This window comes from Larimichthys crocea, chromosome III (assembly GCF_000972845.2).
Source record: "Larimichthys crocea isolate SSNF chromosome III, L_crocea_2.0, whole genome shotgun sequence".
Lineage (NCBI taxonomy): Eukaryota > Metazoa > Chordata > Actinopteri > Sciaenidae > Larimichthys > Larimichthys crocea.
This window is the reverse complement of record NC_040013.1, coordinates 8,864,309-8,887,750: the sequence shown is the minus strand read 5'-3', so window position 1 is coordinate 8,887,750 and position 23,442 is coordinate 8,864,309. Positions and strand designations below refer to the sequence as shown.

At 42.5% G+C, this 23,442-nt stretch overlaps 1 protein-coding gene across 12 annotated transcripts in view; it reads left to right on the top strand.

Annotated features, from left to right (window-relative positions):
• The window catches only part of mpdz (multiple PDZ domain crumbs cell polarity complex component), a 46,009-nt gene extending 26,490 nt beyond the window's left edge, over positions 1–19,519 (top strand). For 6 of the 12 annotated variants that reach the window (XM_027277659.1, XM_027277660.1, XM_027277666.1 and 3 more), the window contains 25 exons: positions 155–235; positions 394–571; positions 787–897; positions 4,021–4,113; positions 5,483–5,545; positions 5,787–5,858; positions 6,458–6,659; positions 7,603–7,799; positions 7,932–8,023; positions 8,953–9,031; positions 9,409–9,477; positions 10,321–10,416; positions 10,498–10,572; positions 10,735–10,933; positions 11,015–11,160; positions 11,747–11,830; positions 12,808–13,001; positions 15,593–15,740; positions 15,817–15,903; positions 16,003–16,099; positions 16,184–16,347; positions 17,145–17,249; positions 17,509–17,603; positions 17,774–17,897; positions 17,989–19,519. In XM_027277659.1, the coding sequence (XP_027133460.1) occupies positions 155–235; positions 394–571; positions 787–897; positions 4,021–4,113; positions 5,483–5,545; positions 5,787–5,858; positions 6,458–6,659; positions 7,603–7,799; positions 7,932–8,023; positions 8,953–9,031; positions 9,409–9,477; positions 10,321–10,416; positions 10,498–10,572; positions 10,735–10,933; positions 11,015–11,160; positions 11,747–11,830; positions 12,808–13,001; positions 15,593–15,740; positions 15,817–15,903; positions 16,003–16,099; positions 16,184–16,347; positions 17,145–17,249; positions 17,509–17,603; positions 17,774–17,897; positions 17,989–18,135 (2,998 nt within the window). In that variant the 3' untranslated portion in view covers positions 18,136–19,519. The remainder of the gene's footprint in view (positions 1–154; positions 236–393; positions 572–786; positions 898–4,020; positions 4,114–5,482; positions 5,546–5,786; positions 5,859–6,457; positions 6,660–7,602; positions 7,800–7,931; positions 8,024–8,952; positions 9,032–9,408; positions 9,478–10,320; positions 10,417–10,497; positions 10,573–10,734; positions 10,934–11,014; positions 11,161–11,746; positions 11,831–12,807; positions 13,002–15,592; positions 15,741–15,816; positions 15,904–16,002; positions 16,100–16,183; positions 16,348–17,144; positions 17,250–17,508; positions 17,604–17,773; positions 17,898–17,988) is intronic. The other 6 variants (XM_027277663.1, XM_027277665.1, XM_027277664.1 and 3 more) reach the window with 6 other exon arrangements.
• Positions 19,520–23,442: the final 3,923 nt, after the last annotated feature.

The window sequence follows — 23,442 nt, the reverse complement described above, 5'->3', positions numbered from 1 at the left end:
GTATGTCCTTGCACTTTACCACAGTAACTTTGATTCATGTTACCTAACAAAATATATTCTTTGTGTTTTGTCCATCGAGCTTTACTGGAGCCCTGACATCCATGCGAACTTTAAGTTTTTACAGACTTGTCAAACTCTTCCTCTATCTGTTTAGAGATATTCCTAACCTCCCTGAACGGGAAGATGGAGAGGGAGAGGAGAGCGCCTCTTACAGCAACTGGAACCAACCCAGAAAGTGAGTACACTCTGTATCTACACTTGTTCAGGACGAACAGAACTTCTTGGTTCATGTCATATGAAACACTGACACACAAAGATAGAAGTATTTTCTGTCAAGCATTCAGCAGAAGCTGCAGTAGAGTTATAGTATGCTGATCTGGGTACTTTCCTCAGAGTGGAGCTCTTCCGAGAGCCAGGCAAGTCTCTGGGTATCAGCATCGTCGGGGGTCGAGGGATGGGCAGCCGGCTGAGCAACGGAGAGGTGATGAGGGGAATTTTCATTAAACACATCCTGGAGGACAGTCCTGCTGGACAGAACGGGACCCTGAAGACTGGAGACAGGATTGTAGAGGTGAAATAACAGATCTGATCCACTTTAGGCTGTTTTTTGGTGTAATTTAGATCTTTTAATCTAGATTTTATACATAATCTGGTGTTATTTTATGGAGTTGCAGTCATTTGAAAGAACCAGGCTAACTGAAGAGAGCATGAAATCTCTGAGAAAATTCTCATGTGGAGTGGAGATTTCAGATGCCTGACAGACTTCTCCCTCATATCTCTTGACAGGTGGATGGAGTAGACCTAAGAGATGCTAGTCACGAGGAGGCAGTTGAGGCCATACGCAGGGCAGGCAATCCAGTTTCTTTCTTAGTCCAGAGTATTATCCACAGGCCCAGGGTAAGTCCGTATAATAGTGTCAAATCAATTGCTGGTAACTACCTCATAATCTAAAGGTCACAATTTTCTCACTCTTTTTTCTTTTTCGCCCACCTCCAGTAACAGTTTAGTGTATCTGCACAGGCCACTTAGGGCACTTTCAAAAACTAAAATGTATAATATACAACCCCTGTAGAATCTGGATTCCTTTTGAACGTTGAAGGAAAGCGATTTTGAAATCTGTCATGAGAGCAACAACAAACCCAGCGTGGCATATTAAATATATTAGCAAGTTTTAACCTCTAAGCGCGACACTCATTGAAAATCACCGTATCAACAACAACGTTTGTTGTTTGAAAGTGCCCTCAGGCTTTTAAAGCATGACTAAGTAGTTTCCTGCTGGGGCTGCGACTGGCTTGGCTCCAGTGTCAAATCTCTCATTGTCAATCACTTTTCATGCATTGTTATTTAAGAGCTTATTCCCCACATGCTTCCCTTAACAGTCTAGGTCCTCATTAAGGCTTGTCGCAACTCATGATGTAATGTAGCACATGCAGATGAGGGACAAGTATTCGTGTTAATACATGAACATCTTAAAGTGGCTATAATCAATATGTTTATAATAACAACAGAGTGACAAACCCTTACATAATTATCACCCAACTCTGCAGAGGTTTGTAGTATCTTAAAGCAGATTGTTTTATCTTTATGGCCCGTAACTGTTTATGTTCACACTGTTTTCTGTCATTGCAGTTTGCTTACATGCTAAATACCCGCTACACGCTAAATACCCGCTACACGCTAAATACCCGCTACATGCTAAATACCCACTACATGCTAAATACCCGCTACATGCTAAATACCCGCTACATGCTAAATACCCGCTACATGTTAAATACCCACTAAATGCTAAATACCCACTAAATGCTAAGTACCTGCTACATGCTAAATACCTACTACATGCTAAAAACCCGCTACATGCTAAAAACCCGCTACATGCTAAATACCCGCTACATGCTAAATACCCGCTACATGCTAAATATCTACTACATGTTAAATACCCACTACATGCTAAGTACCCGCTACATGCTAAGTACCCGCTACATGCTAAATACCCGCTACATGCTAAATACTCTCTACATGCTAAATACCCGCTACATGCTAAATACCCACTACATGCTAAATACCCGCTACATGCTAAATACCCGCTACATGCTAAATACCTACTACATGCTAAATACCCGCTACATGCTAAATGCCCAGCATCCAACAGCAGACAGACAAAGTTAGCAACAAGCTAGTAACACCAGTGGAGTATTTAGCCGACTATTAGCTTAATTTAGCAGCCAGGTATGTCCCTCAGGAGAGCTAGACCAAAGAGCTAAAAGGAGTATTGCACTTAATTAACACTAATTCTGCTATGTCTTTGCTGAATATGTGTAAATATGTTTGCCACATCAACTTAAAAAGTGATAAGTGGCTAAAAATCAGTTCATGCAGGTTACTCCAAATACACACTTGAATGTTAGCTGGCTAGCTTAATATGAAGCTATGAAGACTGTTGGCGCAATGACTGGAAACAGAGGGAAACATTTAGCTTGGCTCCATCTGTCACACTTTTAAATCTCACTTATTTATACAGGCAGGTTTTGTTACCTTTAAACAGAGCCAGGCTAGCTGTTTCCCCCTGTTTCCAGTCTTTATGCTAAGCTAAGCTAACTATCTTCATATTTAGGATACAGACATGGGAATAGCATTTCATCAAACAAAAGTTTGCTTCCCACAATGTGGAACAAATCCTTTACACGGTTGTCCCCACCATAAGTGCATATACTTCATTTTAAACTAGAGTTATTACATTATGAGTTGCCTCAATCCTCTCCTGTTCCTCCACACTGCTTTCCCAGCCTGAGTCAATATATAACCCAGCTCCATCATCCGCTGTAGAGAAACAAACCACCGCTTTCACATGCATACCACATCGCACACGTCAGGTAATCTGTCTTTCGCTTTTGGTCTCCCCTCATTTGTATTGCATCAGCTATCCATCACGGTTAATCTTTGTTGCATTACCTCTCCTAACTCCTCTTTCTTCCTGTCTCTCACATTGTTTGCGGAGTCTTTCTTCTTAACTGCATCTTTGACTTTGATATACACATAATGTGCGCCTTGATGGAAATAAAGACAAACTGGAATCGGAGTTTCCTTCTGGGAGAAAAAGAACTGAAAGTTTATTTTAATATCCAGACATCCTGTTTTACTTTCTACCACAGTAATCTCACCGTAATAACGACATGACCCAGAATGATGTTTTTAATCAAAAGGGTCAGCAAATGGTTAAATCAATTTTTGTCACAGGCGCCAGCAAATATTTTAGAAAACATCTCCGCTGAAGGCGCTGACATTTAATTCATATCCAGATTACATTCTTAATGCAATTCAACCATAGGGGTTATTGAAGTGCTATATCTAATAAAGGAACTCATCAAACGCACAATAGAAAAGCAAATGAGGAAGTCATTTGTACTTGCGTTGCTCCACGGCTGCCAAAATATAGTAATGGACTGCTTCTACCTGACAAAGCGGAGCAGGTAAACATTTAAAAAAGAAGATGAGCTTGAGCTGCAGCTCCACTTAAATTCATAACAATGGAGCGAATAGTTTGAAAATGATTATTTTGATTAGATATCTTTAAGCGCTGTAGGCAGGTCAGAAATTCCAGCCACTGGGGGCCACCCAGAGAGTGTATGCACAGCCACGCTGTTTCCCTTTAAGTTTCAAATCTGTCTCTTGTAAGCAGTGAATAATCTCATGGTAGCCTGGAGGAATCTTTGAAACATTTTGTTAAAGAATTTCAGAGAAAGAAGCTTTGCTCTGATTTTTTTTTTTTTTTTTTTTTGATTTAGAGGAAACGGCTGTCCTAAAGGGATGCCGCTTGCTTTAATGGTTACTCATTTAAATAAAAACCTGAGGTGCTTCTGTCCTCCACACGCCCTCTGCCCACCCCGTCCCTGTTTTTTTTTTTTTTTTTTCTCCCAAACGGCCTCCGATTCAATTTTGTCAGCAGGGCTCAGCCTTCGTATTAAATACTCGTCATGTTGTCAGCTTGTTGGTCCTGTGTGTGTGTGTGTGTGTTGCTTTTAGAAGCCGCCCCTGCCCTTTCCGCAGCTAAATAGCCACCGCGGGTCAAGCCTCTGCTGCACTAATCAAACCTGCTTAGCACCTGCCTGCCCTCAGGTTAGAAAAGCTACACCGTGTCTGTGTCTGCCTGCTCGTGTACCTGTCTGTCTCTTTCACTTTGACCCTCTTGACTTGTTCAAATTGTGTCCAGTGTGTAGGATTTATTGGCACCCTAGTGGTAAAGTTGCAGATTGCAACCATGTGAATTTTCTCCCACGCCTCACCCCACTCCTTCCATGCATGTAGCTGCAAAAACACATAAAGATAAAAAGGCATATCAAGATCAGAGTTTGGTTTGTCTGCTCTGGGCTACTGTAGAAAAAATGTTCAACATGGTGGACCCCGAGGATGAGGACCCTCTCTCACTGCATCAATCTAAAGGGCTCATTTTGAGACAACAATTCTTCGATTATACATTCATGAAAACATGCCAATGAATATCTTGAATAGATACTCCTAAATCTTACAAACTGGACCTTTAATGATGAGCCGCATGTCATGAGTCTTACAAACTGGACCTTTAATGATGAGCCGCATGTCATGAGTGAGGATGAGGATGAAAGAAAGAAGCGTGCTTGTGTGGAGTTAAAGATTAAAAACAGTTGGGTTTCATCCAAACGCCTAAACCTTTTTGTTCTATTTCTGCTTCTGCATATGCAGTGTGTGTGTGTGTTCAGAATCAATACTTTTACCTCATCTGTTAGCACACGGCGCCTTATTTATGTCTGTGATTCGCTTCATCTCTCCGTTGCACCAAACAAGAAGTCAAATCACGGCCGAGGCTTTTTACTTTAAGTGCATTTTTATTTTTCTTCCTGTCCTCCGGCTTTGAAGACCCAATTTTTTCCTAATTATCCCTCAAACATCGTCTCAAGTGCCTCACTGCCAGTGCAAACAAGACAACTTGATACGACAGTCGGCACTCAACACAAACACTGTTGTGTGGAAAAAAAACAACAACTATAAACTGCAATATGTTTTTTGTTTTTTTTTTCTCCCAAAATGCCAGACTTTCTGGCAAAACCTTTAAAGCTCGATCATTAGGGACAAATGGTCAAGCTTGGAGTGGGATGTGGTGCTGGATAAGCTTTTTCACTCGACACATCAGTGTTTTGGCATTGTTGCGCGCGTGTGTGCGTGGTTGGTTTCGCTTCAAGTGAGCTGAAGGGAACAAGTAGAAGTTTTTTTTATTATTATTTATTTAAGAAATGTGGTAACATTTCTCGACAGATGGTTTTACACGACACAACATATGGTGCATGAGACTGGTCTTAGCCGTTTAGAACACTCATGACTTTGGATGAACTTATTAATATTTATAGGATTACCGGATTCTTTCTTTTACTGTCTGCTGACACTGAAGTGGGTATTGTAAATTTGCTCTCTAATTCACGAGTGATGACTTTCATATCTGTCTCTTATGAAGCAGTTGATAACAGACTCCAGCGATGAGAGAGCCGCGGCGATGACGAGGGACAACAAGGACAAGGTTGGTGCTTCCAGTTAACACTCCACCAGCAGCTCGTACAGTATCAGCATCGTGTTTGTTGTTGTTTCACAGCCGAGTGTTTCTCACTGCGGCTGGAAGCAGGTTTGATACATACAAATACGGATTCCAGTAGATATGTTCCAACCTCTCACCGTGAACTCAAGATATGTTTGTCTGTCAATAGCTGTGGGCGTCATGAGTGTGTTGTCTAAAGTTGTTGCACTTTGTCTCTTCTCCGTAGGAGGTTGACAGTCACAGTAGACTTTTCCTCCGCCTCTCCCCAACTAACCCTTTCACTCCTACCCCGTTTAAGGTTTGTGGGTCTCTGTGTTGTGCCTTTCCACTTTCCTCTCTCTCTCTGTGTGTGCTCGTACTGATATGTTGATATATCCCCAATACAGTTTTACACGTATTGAGTGTATTCTATAACATGCTGTACGTGCACACACGTGTACATGTCCTAACATCTCCTCCGTCTGTCTAAACTCCTTTGGTGTTTTGTGAAATCTGTTTTGTCTTTTGACGTCAAAAGGCGAATTTGAGATTTTTCTGTTGATCGCAGTCGGGATTTATGTTTAAAAAGAGCGAGTGAAAAGTGATTTGTCTCCAGATAAGTGCAGATATAAATAACTATGGGTGAATTTAATGATAATTTATTACATCAGTATCACTATTCTTGCTTTTACTTTCGACCTAGATCTGATTTGAGCCTCTCACATTTATATCTAAACCAAGCACATGGCTTCACATCAACAGCTCCCATGTGCCTCCCTAACCCTATACACACTTATAGCAACTTGACGTCAACATTACGAATCAGCTAAGATAAAGCCGTCGTCTTCTTCTCCAACTTTCGCTCATGAACTATTTTCAAATCTCCCCCCCCCCGCCCCTCCATCTGCGGCGTGACAGCCGGCAAAGCGTGAAGCGGCGAAGGCATCTCCCACCAGCACTGTCCTCCTCCTGCCAGTGGTGCCCCATGTGGGAGAGACTGATACAGACACGCTGACAGAGATTCCTGGCAGACCTGCTGAGGCAGAGGAGGAGAACGAGGAGGAGGAGGAAGGGGAGGAGGAGGAGGAGGAGGAGGAGGACGAGTTTGGATACAACTGGAGTGAGTTCAGTTTCTCTGTTTCTAAAGGGTGCAATTATACAGCATGTTCTTTTTGGTAAAAATGTTTACTCTGCGAGATTTTTCGTCATTGGTCTATTGAATTTCACACTGAGGGATATTCATTAAATCCTGGCTTTAGACACTTGAAGTTTCCCCTAAATAGAATCAATTAAACGACACACGCAGTGTATCACTGCAGCGTGCTTTATTGCTTAGCTGCCACTAGAGGTCCTCAAAGTGGCACGTTCCTCTCCCCTGCTCATAAATCCACCCACAGGGTCTGCAATAAAAGAGCACTGATTCACACGGCCGACGTGGTCGTACCTCAGCGAAAACCTGAAGGACTCGACGTCCCAATTAAGCTATTAGCATCGCACGGATGTCAAACTGTAGGATGAACTGCAAGGAGAACGGGGTCACAGTCAGTCACGTTCAACTCAGGCGACCAGCTTTAAGGACAGACTTCCAGCCTCCAAGCACCTGGGACTGTGGTGAAAATATATGTGTGTGTTAGAGAGTGTGCCCATCCCGCGGGGATAAGATTGATGAGGTTGGGCCCGGGAAGGTGAGTTGTGGAGATTAGTACAGGACTGATGGTTCAACAGTGGCAGGGAGCCCAGAACAACAGGAGCCCATTGGTCTGAACAGTGGCTATCTAACACGCCAGAGACAGGGAGAAAGGGAGAGGGACTGGAGGGAGAAGAGGAGGGATCACAATAGAGACAAGATTGAGACAAAGAGATAGAAGATGAGACTGAAACTAAAAAGTCTGACATTTAAAACTTTTAGCATTTGCCTTCAATGTCCATGCATCCTACAAAATCCAAATACCTGCAACATGTCGAGAACTGATACGAAAGCCCAGGCTTCAAGACAAATCTGGCACTCTTCCGCGGCATTGTCAGCTTACATCTGTCTGCCATGACTCTCGTGCCTCTTTCAGAGAACATAATCCAGCGTTATGGCAGCCTCCCAGGTGTCTTACACATGATCGAGCTGGAGAAAGGCAAGACGGGCCTGGGCCTGAGTCTGGCTGGGAACAGGGACCGCTCTCGCATGAGCGTGTTCGTGGTGGGAATAGACCCCAACGGGGCGGCCGGCAGGGACGGACGTATGGTGGTGGGGGACGAGCTGCTGGAGGTAAATTCGAGTAAATTCAACTTGAGTAAACACATTTGGCAGGATATTGAACTTTTTATAGTTATATAATCCAAAATTCAAACATAATATATATAAAAGTGTGTATAATTCTATATTTTTGCCTCCTCTCAGATCAATGGGCAAGTCCTTTATGGCCACAGTCACCAGAATGCATCCTCCATAATCAAGAGCTCTCTATCCAAAGTCAAAATCATCTTTGTCAGGTATAACAACACTTTTGTCTTCCTATTATAGCTTCTCTGAACACATTTCCATGGCAACAGGGACTTGCGTTTCACTGTCAGACAGCGCTCAAAAATGAAAACTGACATGGGAACGATCAAGTCTGTTGTAATGCGACTGAAAAGTCAATAGAGGGAGCCATTGTAATTCAGCAGAGGGACGCACTTGAAGATGAAGTAAGCCATATTCAGTGATTCCTCCTCATGCTCATATGAAAAAAGCATTTATGAGCTTAAACTCATTCATTTACCACAGTTAATCAATTTTACATACATTTCCCAGAATGCATAACTATATTTTAAAACTACTATTAACAGTGATTCACACACCTCTGCATCTTCAAAATCCACACTACATACAAGTTCTAAGCAGGTTTTGTGCATGTAACATACTAAATTAAGTATGTGGGCATGCACACTGAAAGAAATTAAACAAAAGATTTTTGAGAGTGCTGTTGACGCACAGTGTTCTTCTTTTTGTGCAGTGCACAAAGGAAATGGAAAAGCTTTTTGTTGCCACAAATAAACTGAAAACTATTTGTGGATGGTGGCGGAAAAAGCTCCAGGAACAGATCAGAAAACAAAAAAAAAAGTTCAAGTTCTTTGAAGAAGTATTGCTAGAATAAAACCGTGAATGCTCATTTCATGCTCTGTATATAGTACAAACTGTCTACAGTTAATAAGTAGTATAGAATCAGGAGCACAGAGTCCAACATGTATGACCCTTGACCCTCGTCCAGACAGCCTCTGGCAAGAACACACTACTTAACCTTCTACTTAGCTCACATCCCTTTCCTGACCCCCCCCCTGAAAGACTAGACACTGTGATCAGTGCATGTAAATCATGGCTTCACTGTCACGAGGCAGAGGAGCGACGACTTACATGAGTTATGGTTTTTTTTTTGGAACAGGAACACGGAGGCGCTCAACCAGATGGCTGTGGGACCGGTGAGAGAGCACGAGGGAGACGCAGCGGAGCCCCACGCTGAGGTACGACTGTTCTCGCGACCACACGCATAACACACACTTTGCACACATGCGCAATCGCCGCAGCAGAGAGTGGAGTTCCGACTGCACACGCACACAAGCCATTATTAGTACTTGACTCAACTGTTATATATTTAGTTTGTTACCCTGTGTCATTTTCCTGAATTGTTTTCATGCTCCTAAAAGTCTCTCTTTGTGTGGTCCCGGAGATCCCAACCTCCCAAGCCTATGTGTTAACTCCCAAGACAACCAAAAACCACAAACAGCGGTGTAGACGCACAAACACTCAGTACTGTACTCCCACTATACAACAGACACGCACACAAGTTTCAGCTATTTACTTTATTACCCCGACCAACTGCTCCCTGTTTTCCTCACAGCTCCAAACAGCTGCTGCTAACGGCGACGCCGATTCTTCAAAATACGTGCATCACATCATAAAGCTGAAGGTGAGATACACTGGACCCCCCATACACACACACACACACACACACACACACACACACACACGTACGAACCCTTTTGAAACACCATAATAAAGGCAATAATAGAGAGAAAGTTGGAAGCAGTGCAATAACGAGGGAGGTGGACACACAAAAAAGTCAATGGGGTATGACAGAGAACGAGAGGGGGAAGCACACAGGAGCAGTCGAGTCTGACAAACTGCCAGGAAGTAGAAAAGACGGAGCATTGTCAAATAAAAGAGTGAATAAACTAAACAACGAGTGAACGGAAGAAGAAAGGTTCCAAAGAGACATAAAGGAATCAGTTCACCCAAATAATAAAAAGAGGAACTGATTTTTTTTTTTTTGCCCCTTGTGGTGTCGATTTAATGTTAAAGAATATTTCCAGTTTTATTTTTCATGGTTTTTAGATATTTCCCACGGAAAGCTGTGAATTTTTGAATTTTTTCAATCAGTATATTCAGCATGAGGTTATTTAGAAAACATGCATTTTTTGTCTGGTGAACTAAACCTTGAAAAAGAAGCGATGCACAAACAGAAGATAAAACAGGGAACACAACTGAACAGAAGCCCCAAGTTGGACTATCCATACGGTGCGTAAGGAGATACAGGATGACGGTGTAATTACAGCAGCATATGGGCACAAGTCCTCTTTGAACAGAGGTTCAGAAGTGGGAAGGATGCGAGGAAGAGAAGGGGCTAATTATGTTTCTGGGAATAATTGTCAGCGGTAGCTGGGGCAGCTCTGTCATTTAGATCATGCGTGCGTCAGTCTGCGTGCTCTCGCTTCACACGCGTCGCCTCTTAAAGTTTCGATTCTCCCAACAGGACGATGGAGGACTTGGCATCACTTTTGAGGAAGGGAACACCGAGAGCGGAGTTAAGATTCAGAGTATATCCGAAGTGAGAGGACCCACAAGCAAAGTATGTGTCGCACACTGCAGCTAATGCTTCTTATTTATTACAGAGCTGATTTCTAATCATACTGTGATCTGCTCCATGCAGGAGGATGGCATGAAACCAGGGGACAAACTCTTAGCTGTGAACGGGGAATCAGTTCTGGGCTACACTGTGGAAAAGGTACACTGTGCCATTGGAAATACACTGTAATCATCATATTGTATTTCTCTTAAAAGCATTTTGCTTCAGTTTTCCTAATGTAATAAAGTAACAGCATTATTTGCAGTGTTTCAAACGAGTGGTCGCGATGAAAGGCCTGAGTCTGATTCCACTGTGTTTTAGGTCAATTACCTTCTGAGAAAAACCAAAGGTCCAGTGAAGCTAACCTTCTCTACAAATGAGACCCCCTCCTCCCTCTCCTCTCCCCAGTCGACCTGCCAGGACATCGGTTGCTCGGATGGAGTCCTTGCCAGCCTACCCAGCATGCCGAGCGCCGCCGCCACGACCACTCCGAGTCAACCAGAGGCCGAAGCAGGCACAAGTGAGTCAGCTTTGCTTTACTTGCAGAGATAAGCAAGTTTGACTTACATAACATCGTCCCTCATTGCTTTCTCTATTTTAGATTTGAGCCGCTCGTCCACTCCTTCCACTCTGGCCTGCGACCCGGCGACCTGTCCCATCATCCCCGGCTGTGAGACCACCATCGACATCTCCAAGGGTCGCACAGGTCTGGGCCTCAGCATCGTGGGAGGCTGTGACACCCTGCTGGTAGGAACTATTGTTAGCCTGTTTTTGTTTGGAGGAATCACGGATTTAGCACGATATTCCAGATTTTACAATCTACAAACCTTTTTTTCTAAGATACAGTGTAAACTTGATAACTGTAAAAAAGTCATGTAACATTTTGAAGTTGCCACCCACTTAGAATCTCTGGTTTGAAATAGCCGTGGCGGCTCAGGAATGTAGGAAATGATGTTGTCACAGCCTTCCTCCTCCACCTCCTCCTGCTGCTGCTGTCCTCTCCTCAGCCCCATCTATTTTGTCTGCTCAGTCAGGCTTGGGGAGGAGGAGGAGGGGGGCGCAGGTCTTTGTCTGGCCTCGGCCGCAGCAGACAATATCCACTACTGGAATGTAACCTCTGAACCTCGAATGATACTCACACTCAAACGCAGAGAAAACACACTTGAAATCCGACGGACACACACACACACACACACACACAGACACATCCATAATAATGTCTGTGCGCTCTCTCCTCCAGCATGACGCTTGTACAATTACATGTATCGCCCCACTATTAACTGCCCTGAATTCACCTCCTCCTCCTGTGCCGTCCTTTCTGCTCTCATTACAGGGTGCCATCATTATCCATGAAGTCTATGAAGAAGGGGCAGCCTCGAAAGATGGAAGACTTTGGGCAGGAGACCAAATCCTAGAGGTACGACTCGATATAATGAGCATTAATTAGGCTGGCTTGAGACGTGGCTGCCTGATGAGTCTTAACGTGGACATTTTGGGTTTCTAAGTACAGCCACGGATCAAATAATTTGATACTCTAAAAGTGTGTGATATATATCCCAAACATAAAAGCAACCACTCGTATGAGTCCCTGTCTGCAGAGAGACAAGTTAAGTATGCCTCCTCAACTTGGATTCGCCCTCCATTCGACCTCATGCTTTGTCACAGTGGGAGGGCAGGGGTGGAGCTCAGAAGTTTAGTTATGGTAGCTCAGTCAGTAAACCTGAATTGAAAGGCACACATGCATGCACACACACACACACACACACACACACCCCTTATGACTTAATTGCCCTCTACTATTCCCTTTCTGTCCCCGGGCCGAGCTGCTGTGTTTAGAAAACAGGGTCAGAGAGGAGAAGTGAAAAGAGCGGTTTCCCAGTCCGCAGCAATGCCGCTAGCTGGGAAAAATCTTTTGCACATCCATGGCGAAAGCTAATGGGGCATTTCCCTTCCCTTAATGTGGTCGAAAAGAAAGCAGGACGTCAGTCCTTAAACTGACCACCCCAAGCTCCTCACAGACTTCTGTGGGAAAGGCTGCTTCCCTTAAGTGTTGTAACATCACCCTGTGATTTTCATATTATGATCCGATGTTCAGATATCTCAGCAGTTTGGGATTCTAGAGAAGAAATGTGACCTCGCTGGTTGAAGGAAAATTCAGTTTTAACATTGAAAAAGGCTGTTAGCACTTTTTATTGTGATAAATACACACACATTTGTGTTTTTATGAAGTCAAAATGAACCATTAATTAAGCGTAGTAGACTTTTTTAGTTTATTAAAGCACAGTTAGTGCATTTTTTGTAAATATGACCAATATTGGAGTGTTGAAATTTCCTAAAAAAGAGGCCAGTGGTCGCTGCAGCACAGGAGCTAACCTGCATTTCCTCTCGTCACAGGTCAACGGTATCGACCTGCGTGAAGCCAGTCACGATGAAGCCATCAATGTGCTGCGACAGACCCCGCAGAGAGTCCGGCTGGTGGTCTACAGGGACGAGGCCCAATACAAGGAGGAAGACCTGTGGGACTCGTTCACCGTAGAACTCCACAAGAAGCCGGGCCAGGGCTTGGGCCTTAGCATCGTAGGGAGGAGGTGAGAGAGATGAAGTATTAGTGCTCCTGCTTAATGCAGAGTATGCACTTATTAATGTGCAGATTTATTACAATGCTGAATGAGCTTTACACTTAAAAACAATTGGTGCTTTTTCATTAGCGAGCATTGGAAGTCTGTTTGCTGCTACTGAAAATTAATAGTGTGAGTAGTAATAAAGCAAATATACTCTTAAAGTATCAGAAAGATGGTAATTTCAATATTAATGATATTGTATTTAACTTGTCTCTTGAGTCTAAAGATAATGTCAGAACAGCCAGACTTCAAATTAATTAAGTAGACATACAGTCGTATCCTAAGAATAATCTTAGAGTCAACATAGTTTGACAGTAACCATGAATCTTCTTTTTTAATGCAGATCACGGGAGCGGAGGTAATCATTATTATAAGAGCTGTATATTGAAATAGTTTGTAGTGCGTAGAGAGTTAGAGAAATAGAGATCTTACACATTTATAAAACAAAATTCATTAGATTTGACCACAACCAATATGTAATGAACCACAAGTAGTCATGTCACCATCTTTGGGCCTTTTGTGTATGGAACCTTTAGCATGAGTAGATTTAATTCAAATGCAAGGATGTTAGATTTGATGTGTACAAATTCCTACTTCCCTTCATGTCATGTCTGTAAAGAGGGTTTCTTTGTTTGGTGAAATGAAGCACTATAAGTTATCACACATATCACACCTTAGTAACACATCATGACTAAATGATTAAAGTCCGTGTAAAGTAAGAATACATATGTGTTCTGAGTTTGTCAGACCAGGGAAGAACGTGTTATTAACCACCCAGCCAAATTTGAATGATTAAAAATATCGACAAGTTTAATGAAATTAGTGCCCCGGTATGCTCAGGGTGGCCTCAGCGTGTCATCGAGCCACTCTTTAAGGACCGCCCACAAAATCCTGGACTGAAAACTGGTGAAAAGCTGTTTTAACCTCTAACTCCACATTTCAGTAATATATCTTTTCACATTTTCAGCAACTATTTGGTTTGAAAGAAATCTCAGAATTCCCTTTACACAAACTTTAAGTCTCATTTTATGGTTGAATAACTGTTAATTGAAAATCCACTTCTCTTTTCTACTTTTGATGATTAGCCAGCTGATCATTTTCTGGTTTATTGCCAGAGACAAGGCTCTATCGGGGAATGGCGCTACTTTTTTCCCCAGTAGAGCTGTTGAGGAAGATTTACTCGGATGTGAGCTGGCGAATTGAACACCGTCTTACACATTTTTCCTCGCGTTTAGGACTTAAGGCACATGTGGGAAAATGGGCCTGCTGGTCCACATGTTGACAGTCTGTTGCTGTCAGGTGTGTGTGTGGAGTGTGGTGATTGATCTGACCTCTGGGATCACCCTCAAGAATGGCTTACCCAGACCATACATACACATGTACAGCCGATTATGCACGTGTGTGAGCGGTTTTTCAGAACAACCGCAGGGGTAAAAGGCCCACACTGGGGTCGCGGGTTAAACGTCTTGGATGGCAGTTGGTAGATCAACTTTTAATGTAGCTGTAAATCTTTGCCTCCGCCACAGCGGTTTAGCTACACAAGTGGAAAAAACAACTAAAATGCTCAGTGGGATGGAAAAGGCAGCAATAGAGACAACCTAAAACCCTCTGCTAAAACGGAAAGTGCAAGCTAGCAGTTAGTGGTTAGGAGTTGTGACAGCCAAGTGTCTCTGGCACCAGGGATTGAATGGGATCGAGTTGCCGTGCTTCACAGCTCCTGCGCATGTTAGTTTTATCCACGTGGAGATTGGCACTTCAGATATGACAGCAGAGATGCGCTTTCAGAAAAAAAAAACGAGGATTCGTCGTCACCTTCTCTGCAGTTGAGTTAATTTTCCGAGTCGTCAGTTCTCAGAGCAAGCGCAGATGGATTGATTATGTCGACCTCTGACTGTAGACAAACAAGGACAAAATGTATTTTCCTGTGACAACACAGTCTGGTTTGAGAAAGAATGTTTTCAACTACCAGTCACTGCTTTTTTTTTTTTTTGGCAGACCTCAAAACCCAAATTTGGTCAGGTGGGACAGGCAGGTGGCAATCAGAGCTGACTTTGGTATGTGTAGATACCTGTCAATCAAGCAAACAAGCCCTAAGACATGCTTCTCATAAAGTAAAATATCTCCTGAACATCACCTTGGTGAAGGATGATTCTCATAGAAAGTCACCTATGGACTAATTGGAGGAAATGAAGTGTCAAACCCGATGAAGTCTGAGCTTCTCACTTCTTTTTCCCCCAACTGCAACATGTTCACAAGTATGTGCAGGATTCAAGATGGAAAACACATCTATTGAGGTCACAGTCGGGGAGTAAACACTCTTTGCTATTAAATATTCCATCTTACCAGCTGTGTGTCTGCTGCTTCCCAAGGAATATAAGCCACATTTGTGCAGAGGTCCATTGGAAAAATGGGAAATTGCTGAATCAATAGCATACCATCGATTACATGCTCAACAGCAGACGTCATCAGCATGATACAATTAAGATCAAGCAAAGATAAATGCCGTGTGACGTTTGCCAACGCTTGTCACGTCTGTTTTTCCAACCTCTTTCCACCAGGAATGACACAGGAGTGTTTGTGTCCGATATCGTCAAAGGAGGTTTGGTGGACACCGATGGCCAACTGATGCAGGGCGACCAGATCCTGTCGGTCAACGGTGAGGACGTCAGGACGGCCACTCAGGAGGCCATGGCCGCACTGCTCAAGGTACGTGAAGCAGAGCTAGCGAGTTACACGTCTGCTTTATACGACTGTGTTAAAAACAACGTGCCTCGTGTTGCAGTGCTGCGTGGGACCTATAACAATGGAAGTAGGGAGGTTTAAGGCAGGCCCGTTCCACTCTGAAAGAAGGCTGTCTCAAAGTAGTCAGGTAATTTACTGGAATTTGGAACGTGTACAGAAATCTGTGTTATCTAGTCACAAAGCTCAATAGAAGAACACAAAGGAACACTAAACGTCTTTGTTTCAGATGAGTGAAACTGGCAGCTCCAAGGTGGCCACTCAGTCTTGTTCAGACTCGGGAAACCTTCCAGACGACCCCGACAAACTAAGCATGAGTTCAGACTGTAAGTTTCCTCAGAAAAGGCATATGAGTTAGGCAGCTGTAGGAAAAAGGCATCGTAACATCTGGCATGTTTGCTTCCTCGCAGCTCCGGAGCATCAGGACACCAGAACAGTTGAGTTCACTAAAGGTCCCAATGATTCTCTGGGGATCAGCATAGCAGGCGGCGTCGGGAGCCCTCTGGGTGACATACCCATCTTCATCGCCATGATGAACCCTGTCGGAGTGGCAGCTCAGACCCAGAAGCTCAAGGTACGACATTCACACCTCCCTCTCTCTGTGACTTAACTTTAACTTGTTTGGCTTCCAGCGGATAATAATAAGATGTTTCATAGCAGCAATTCTTGCGTGGGATTTCATGTGAATCTCACTTATTTACAGAGATGTCATTCCCACTCACTCTTACTCAGTTTGTGAGTCTCAAATCCTCGCAAAGGTCAAGAGCCTCCAGTCTTTAGCAGTGACCTTCGCAGTTAAACGACAATTGTAGCTCTGTGTGACGCAGACCGGAGGAGGACAATAGCCATTGCTAACACGAATAATAAATCTCCCACTCCTGCATTCAGAGCATTAAGCCTACAGAAGGGCTCATTGAAATGAATAGGGGGGGGATAGTGAATGATATATTCACGCTGCTTTATCTTTTTTAGCCAGAATAAGAGATGAGAACGCTGCATAATGAAATTACTCAGCTGAACACGAGCATAGTTTTGCTTTTGTATGGGTAGTATTATCCAGTGTCTCACATCCAGAGTTCCTCTGTAAGCTTTTACAAGTTGGACTGATGTGCTGATACATATTCATACCGATTTTAGAAAACACTTCAAAGTGTTTTATTATTTAAAACAAGTCACAGAGACAACCTTTGTTACATTTTCATCGTCGTTACTGTTGTTTCCAGCTCCGAACGCTGAGCTATGCGAAGAAACCCAGAGCCCTGACCCGCATCTTAAATTTCCAAACTTTTTCTTGGAAAGTTGAAGTTGTTTTTTTTTTCCCTCTTTCTTTTTCCGAGCCTTTCAAATTGTACTAAACTCTCACTCTTTCAGATCGGGGACCGCATTGTCAGTATCTGTGGAACCTCTGCTGAAGGCATGAGCCACTCGCAGGCTGTCGCTCTGCTCAAGAACGCCACGGGCACAATACAGCTGCAGGTTGAAATAACACACACACACACATACATAGATTTGTCCATTCACCCTTTGTGTTCTTAGATAAACCCACAGACAGTTATATAGATAATCTGCAGTCTTCTCCTCTTTATCTGCGTACAAAGTTTTCACCTGAAACAGACAGTGGTCGGCTGCCTTTGAAGCACCATAAACCTCTTTTTGTTCATCCAGCGCTGGCACCCTGCTATCTGTCTTTATCTTGCAAGCGTAGCATACCATAAGTGTTTTCATGGACCTGTAGGTGGTAGCAGGCGGTGACACCACCGTGACGGGTACCTCTCAGGAGCAGGCAGCTGGAAGTCTCACACCCAGCTGCATTTTCCAGGATGACCTCGGGTAGGAACTGCTTGTTACATTTTCCTGTGTCATAACATACTCTGTTTAAAAGACGGTATGAAAACTCCCTTCCCTTGGGTGCAGTTCATTCACTCAGTGACTGGTAATAACTGTTAGCTTAGTAGCTTGTGGTTCACCCTAATTATTTTCTGTGTCTATCTTTCCATCAGACCACCTCAGTATAAGACCATCACTCTTGGACGAGGACCAGACGGGCTGGGTTTCAGTATAGTCGGAGGGTACGGCAGCCCCCACGGTGACTTGCCGATCTATGTTAAAACAGTTTTTGGAAAGGTAGGCAGCAAATAGCTCCATTTTTTCCAAGAACAAATTGGGTGCTATTGATCAAAACTCTTATTTTGAATGTATGTATGTTTTTCTTTAGGGGGCAGCAGCAGAGGATGGCCGTCTGAAGAGAGGAGACCAGATCATGGCTGTTAACGGGCAGACTCTTGAGGGCGTCACACACGAAGAAGCCGTTGGCATCCTGAAAAGGACCAAAGGAAGCGTCACGCTCACCGTGCTGTCATAGACGCACATATGCAAACGCACACAAACACACTATCATAACTATCCTTACCTACACTTTGTATGAACTTATATTACACCCAAAGTTAACCCACATCTATAAAGACTGAAACACAACCTACAGGTGTGACCAGCATTGGTTTTAAAATCACCTGAGGTTCACCTATGAAAATATGCACTCTGAAATATGAAACACTGATAATCATAAAGACACTTATTGCTCAATGTAGCTTTGAACACTGTGATCCAGCCCACTTCGAGGGGACTTAATGTATAAGTATGTGTCCTGATAAAGGAACTTTTATGACTGAAACAATCTCCCAAATTGCTCCCAGAGATAGTATGTAAAGTACATATATGAATTCATAACTTGTCATGCAGTAAACAGTTTTAAGTAGCTGTTACGTGAATGTCAAAGAGGCTGTAAATAGTATTAGAAACATTAGGTCAAGACACATTCCAAGGCTCTGGTATGAAATATTCACTGAGCATCAGGGCTCAAGTATTTTTATGTTTCCTGTATTAAAATGATTGCCATCATTATTTTAAGGTGTATTTTCAAACAGATGGCAACCGAAGGCAATATCATAGCCTATTTTTCAAGGTTTTTTTTTGCAGTCTATGTTTAGGGGTGCCCGCCCTCTAAATTCACAGCATGAAAACACCCTCGAGGCAGTTAAAAAGATTAGAGCAGGATTTAGCTAATGGCTATATTCGCTGATTATTTCTCTTTCACGTTGCACTGCCGATGGCGAGTCATCATACTGATTTTCCTGAAAGGCCGATGCTGCTGTAAACTGGTGTTAATCAACTTATCATGAAGTCTTGTTGTGGCCGAGAAGGCATTTTGAAGTGCTGGAGGCTTGAAGTCTGATATTGTAAATGTGTTAAAGCTTCCCTGAAGGGAGAGATGTGAAATCCTCAACGTCTTGTTACTTAAACTAGGAAGGAATGGTTTGAGTGTACTTGGCTTAGATGAGGAATTGGGTGTATGTGCGTGTGTGTACGTGTGTGTGTGACCAATTCACTGAAATATAGTGCTGCTAAAGCCGAAAAAATAAGGTATTATATCACAGTATTTGGATTCTTTTTTAAGTATTAATGTTCACTTCGTGAAAGTGCACAGAAATGTAAACCACCTGCTATCTCGGTTGGAAGTGTTTAACTTGTCAAATGGACCTGAGCTCATTTTGACCTTATTATTTACCCAAAACAAAGTCATCTAGTGTGTAGTTCCTGAAGTCATTAGGCATGTGATGTGTCGTCTAGTTTCAGAAACTTGTCTGTTCTCTGTTTTTATCACCTTAAATATGTGGCTCTAGTACTGTCAATGTGACAGTATTGAATTTATTCACACTGAATTAAATAAAAGTGACCTTTGGATTCAATCAACGTGTTCCGCTTTGACATCATTTCGTACTTTATTACTTGTTGAATACGCAAAGCAGGCATTCTAACATCAGCGCCCTCTCTCAGAAAACTATCTTGTTAAACCTCAGCAGTGCAAGCATAAACTTTAATATAAAGATATAATGATCTTGAATGACTAATGGCATTTGAGCATTACGATACGCAGGGCGACTTCCCAAGTGCACCAGCTGCATTTTCTATCCAGGAGATAAAAGCTATTTACTGTCACTGTAGGTTACATTTGAATGAAAGGTGAATAGATCTAAATCAGAAGCTAAAACAAGTTGTAATGAAATGTACATGAACAAAGATTTAGAGCTAAAGGATAATGCAGCCATGTGGAACGCCAGTGTATGCTGGTCTTGCTTGAATAGACTCTCTGTTGTCACTTGAGACTTAATAAAGCTTGTATAGAGAGACGGGACTCTCCATTAAAATATGGCAGCCCATCTGTCTGTACACTGACAAGCACAGCTGCTTCACAGCCCGTCACATGGTTGGCGCAAAGAGTTATGCATGCAAGTCCATTTCTAAAGTCGGTTTAGAGCAAACATGGGGGCTCCTAATTAATCAGACGAGTCACCCAAGACCTTTGAAGTCCTTTGTCTAATGAGGTCTGGAGTTTGTTCGGATTCAACGGGCTGTTAGAGAAGAACAATGTCGTACTTTTATAGTAGAAGTACATATTCTCATCTGTTGGGTGACTCCTTCACCCCTGAGGTCAAGACCGAACACGGTTACCTGCAGCTGCTGCTATCTAAACCGCAAGCTATCTAGCGACAGCTGAGCTTTCCTCAAGCACCTGTTGTTTTAATGACCCTAGTGGGTTTAGAGGTTACCCGGCCTCCCTCGAGGTTCAGGAAACGCTGGTTGGTTTACCTTAGGCTTGTCTGCACAAGTCTTTTAGATGTGAGATCAGATGTTGCCATCCGGTCATGCTTCGCCTGAATGTGGGTAAATGGGTGTCACGTTTCCGCGACAATGGCGCCAAAGTTAAATCACTTTTAAAGGACTGAATTATCAAGATGCCAATCAAGCCTCTGTGCATTTTCATGGAATTTTCCCATGAACAAGACTTCTTCTTTTTTTTTCCATAAACAAGAGTTATAACAAAACTTTTTATGTCCTGCTGCATGCAAAAAGTCAACCGCATAACTAATGCGTTTGACCCTGCGGCTTTACGAGCAGCCCGTGAAATACACTTGTCACCGCCTGTTCAAACATTTCAGAGCTCAGTATCATCATGAGTCATGTTAGCTCCACACTGGCTATCAGGAACTTAAGCAAACAGAAACCTATGGTTAATGATTGAGCTGTGACGACTTGGCAAACATACCTAATGTGACACCATCATGCCAGTACAACTGCCAAAAGGAGTTTGCTAATTTTTTGATTATCAAAGGGCAAACAGGGACAAGTTGGTGGAGATAATTTGTATCAGTCAAAGTAGATTTTCTTCAGGCTTGAAAGCAGGGGATCTCTTTCAACAGAATGTGTTAGAAATGTGGCCATGAACCTATACTAAATATGCAAAGCATCAAAGAGATGCTTAAACTGGGTGTCTAATCGTCGATTACATGTCATTGTGTCAACAAACTTGGTGTAACTAATGCTTTAATAAAGGTTCAAATCAAGTCACGCTTGCTGATTAGTAACAAATGTTTCTAATTGCTGCTTCCTGCCCTGTCCCAACCTCCTCCTCATGGCGTATTTAATATTGTTGTACAGACATTCATGATTTTCGTTATGTCATACAACACCCATTTTTCCCGTTTAGTAGCAGAGACATTCTCCTTCGGTCGAAGTTGGTTTGGTTGATTTTTTCCATACAAGTTAAACCAGTTCCTTGTTATTCCCTTCTTAGTTGCAGTTAGTAGTATCTTGACTATATCCAGTTACACATTTAGTTACATTTCCAAGGTACTTAGTTTTGCATTCATTTGGTAGATAGATAGATAGATAGATAGATAGATAGATAGATAGATAGATAGATAGATAGATAGATAGATAGATAGATAGATAGATAGATAGATAGATAGACTTTATTTATCCCAAGCTAATTATAGTGCAGCAGCAGCATTACACAAAGTGACAAGTGACAACATAAGAATAAAATATACTATAAAGCAAACTATACATAATAAAATATCAAAAAAGCAATAGTAAATACGATAAAATAAAATATATTGGTGTTCCATACCCTAATATATCTTTAATTGTGGCCCGGACACCATCCCACAGTAGTGCACACCCAGAAGATATGTGCATGGTTAGTTTCTTTGCTCCCACATGCACAGCGCCCAATGGTTGAATCTGTGGTTGGTCCAATCTTTGGTGCAAGGTTGAAGAATATGGTGATCCCTTGACATTCTTCAATGAATCTGTAAAATATCGCTACATCTACTGGACGGACTGGTGCAATATTGGGAACATTCATGCTCCCCGAGGTAGAAGACTTTGGTAAAACCATGAGGTTCACAGTTTTACTTTTTAGTGAAATCTCCACAGCATTTAGATTGATGGATCCATGAATTTTTACACACATTCATGTCCTAAAGGAAGATCTGTAGTTGCTTTGCTGACCCTGTGATTTTTCATCTAGTTCAATCATCAGGTTGAAGTTTTAATTTGTCCAATACTTTGGTTTATGACAAATAATCTTCAAAACTAACATTTCCATCAGCCATAACTTTGTGTGTAGTGCTATAAAGCAAATGCCTAGTGTTAGTATACTAAAATATTAGATCAATATTTTTATCATTATATATACATTAGGCCTGCTAATCCATCATCATGTTAGTGTTGGCTTGTTGCCATGGTAGGATTAACATTTGGCTATCCCCATATGCAAATGCTCAGAGCCGCCAGGGTGGCTGTGAACTGTTTGTCTTGTTCAGTGTTGGCAGCTCACAGAGGCAAGCTTTCACATGACAGTATGAAGAAAGTCAAGTGTTCAAAATCATTTCGCCTGCTCTCAAACCTGCCCTGACATATCAAAATGTCACAAAGAACACATACCGCTATGAACAGACACGCTCGGTTAAAGAAAGTCGTTCATCATCTGAGTACCTGATCCGTCTTGTGAACACTTCAGCGTCATGGAAAAGTGTCTCCTATCTTTTGCAGACGTCTCCTTTACAGTGTGTCTTTTTGTTTTGGAGAACAGAGGGTTTTAAAAGGTTAGCTTTCATGCCCTAACAATGATGCACTCATGCATACCCGAACGAGGAAGCGTAATTAAATTTCCATCACGACCGTGGTGTAAAATTGCAGCGTGATGAACACACTACTCCTTGTAGCTTTAAAGGAAGGAGCTTCCTAATTAAAAAAAAAAAAAAAGTTTCTGGGGCAATCATTTGACCTTTCCGCACAGTGACTCTGTTGCCTCAAGTCTTTACTTAGTTGTCAAAAAGATTAGCGCGTCACAGCCAAAACAATCCTCCGCATTGTTTGAGTCAGCAGGTATTAGTTGCTCTTTAAAAGTCTTTCCTCTAAGCACAATGGTGTGACTGCAGACAAATTGGGTGGTGACTGTTGGTGACAACGGAATCTGGAGGCGAACATGTCAGGTGCCAAGAACATTTCATCTCCATGAACATTTTGTCATTAAGTGACTAATAGACATTGGAATGTGAAAGCGGCGACTCATTATGCAAGTTTCTTGTTTTTAATTAAGATTAATATGCATGATTAAGCTCTACTGAAGTAATGATTAATGACAACCACAGACAATAAGAGAGTCCAAACCGACCGGGATATATTACCTAGGATTGATAAACAAGTCTTACAACTCCAAGCTGGAGTGAGGAATTATTGCAAAAAAATGTTTGCATGACAAATTTAAACCAACCCGGCCTTTTTTATTTGATTACTCAAGTTTTACATATCTCACTCCGGCGTT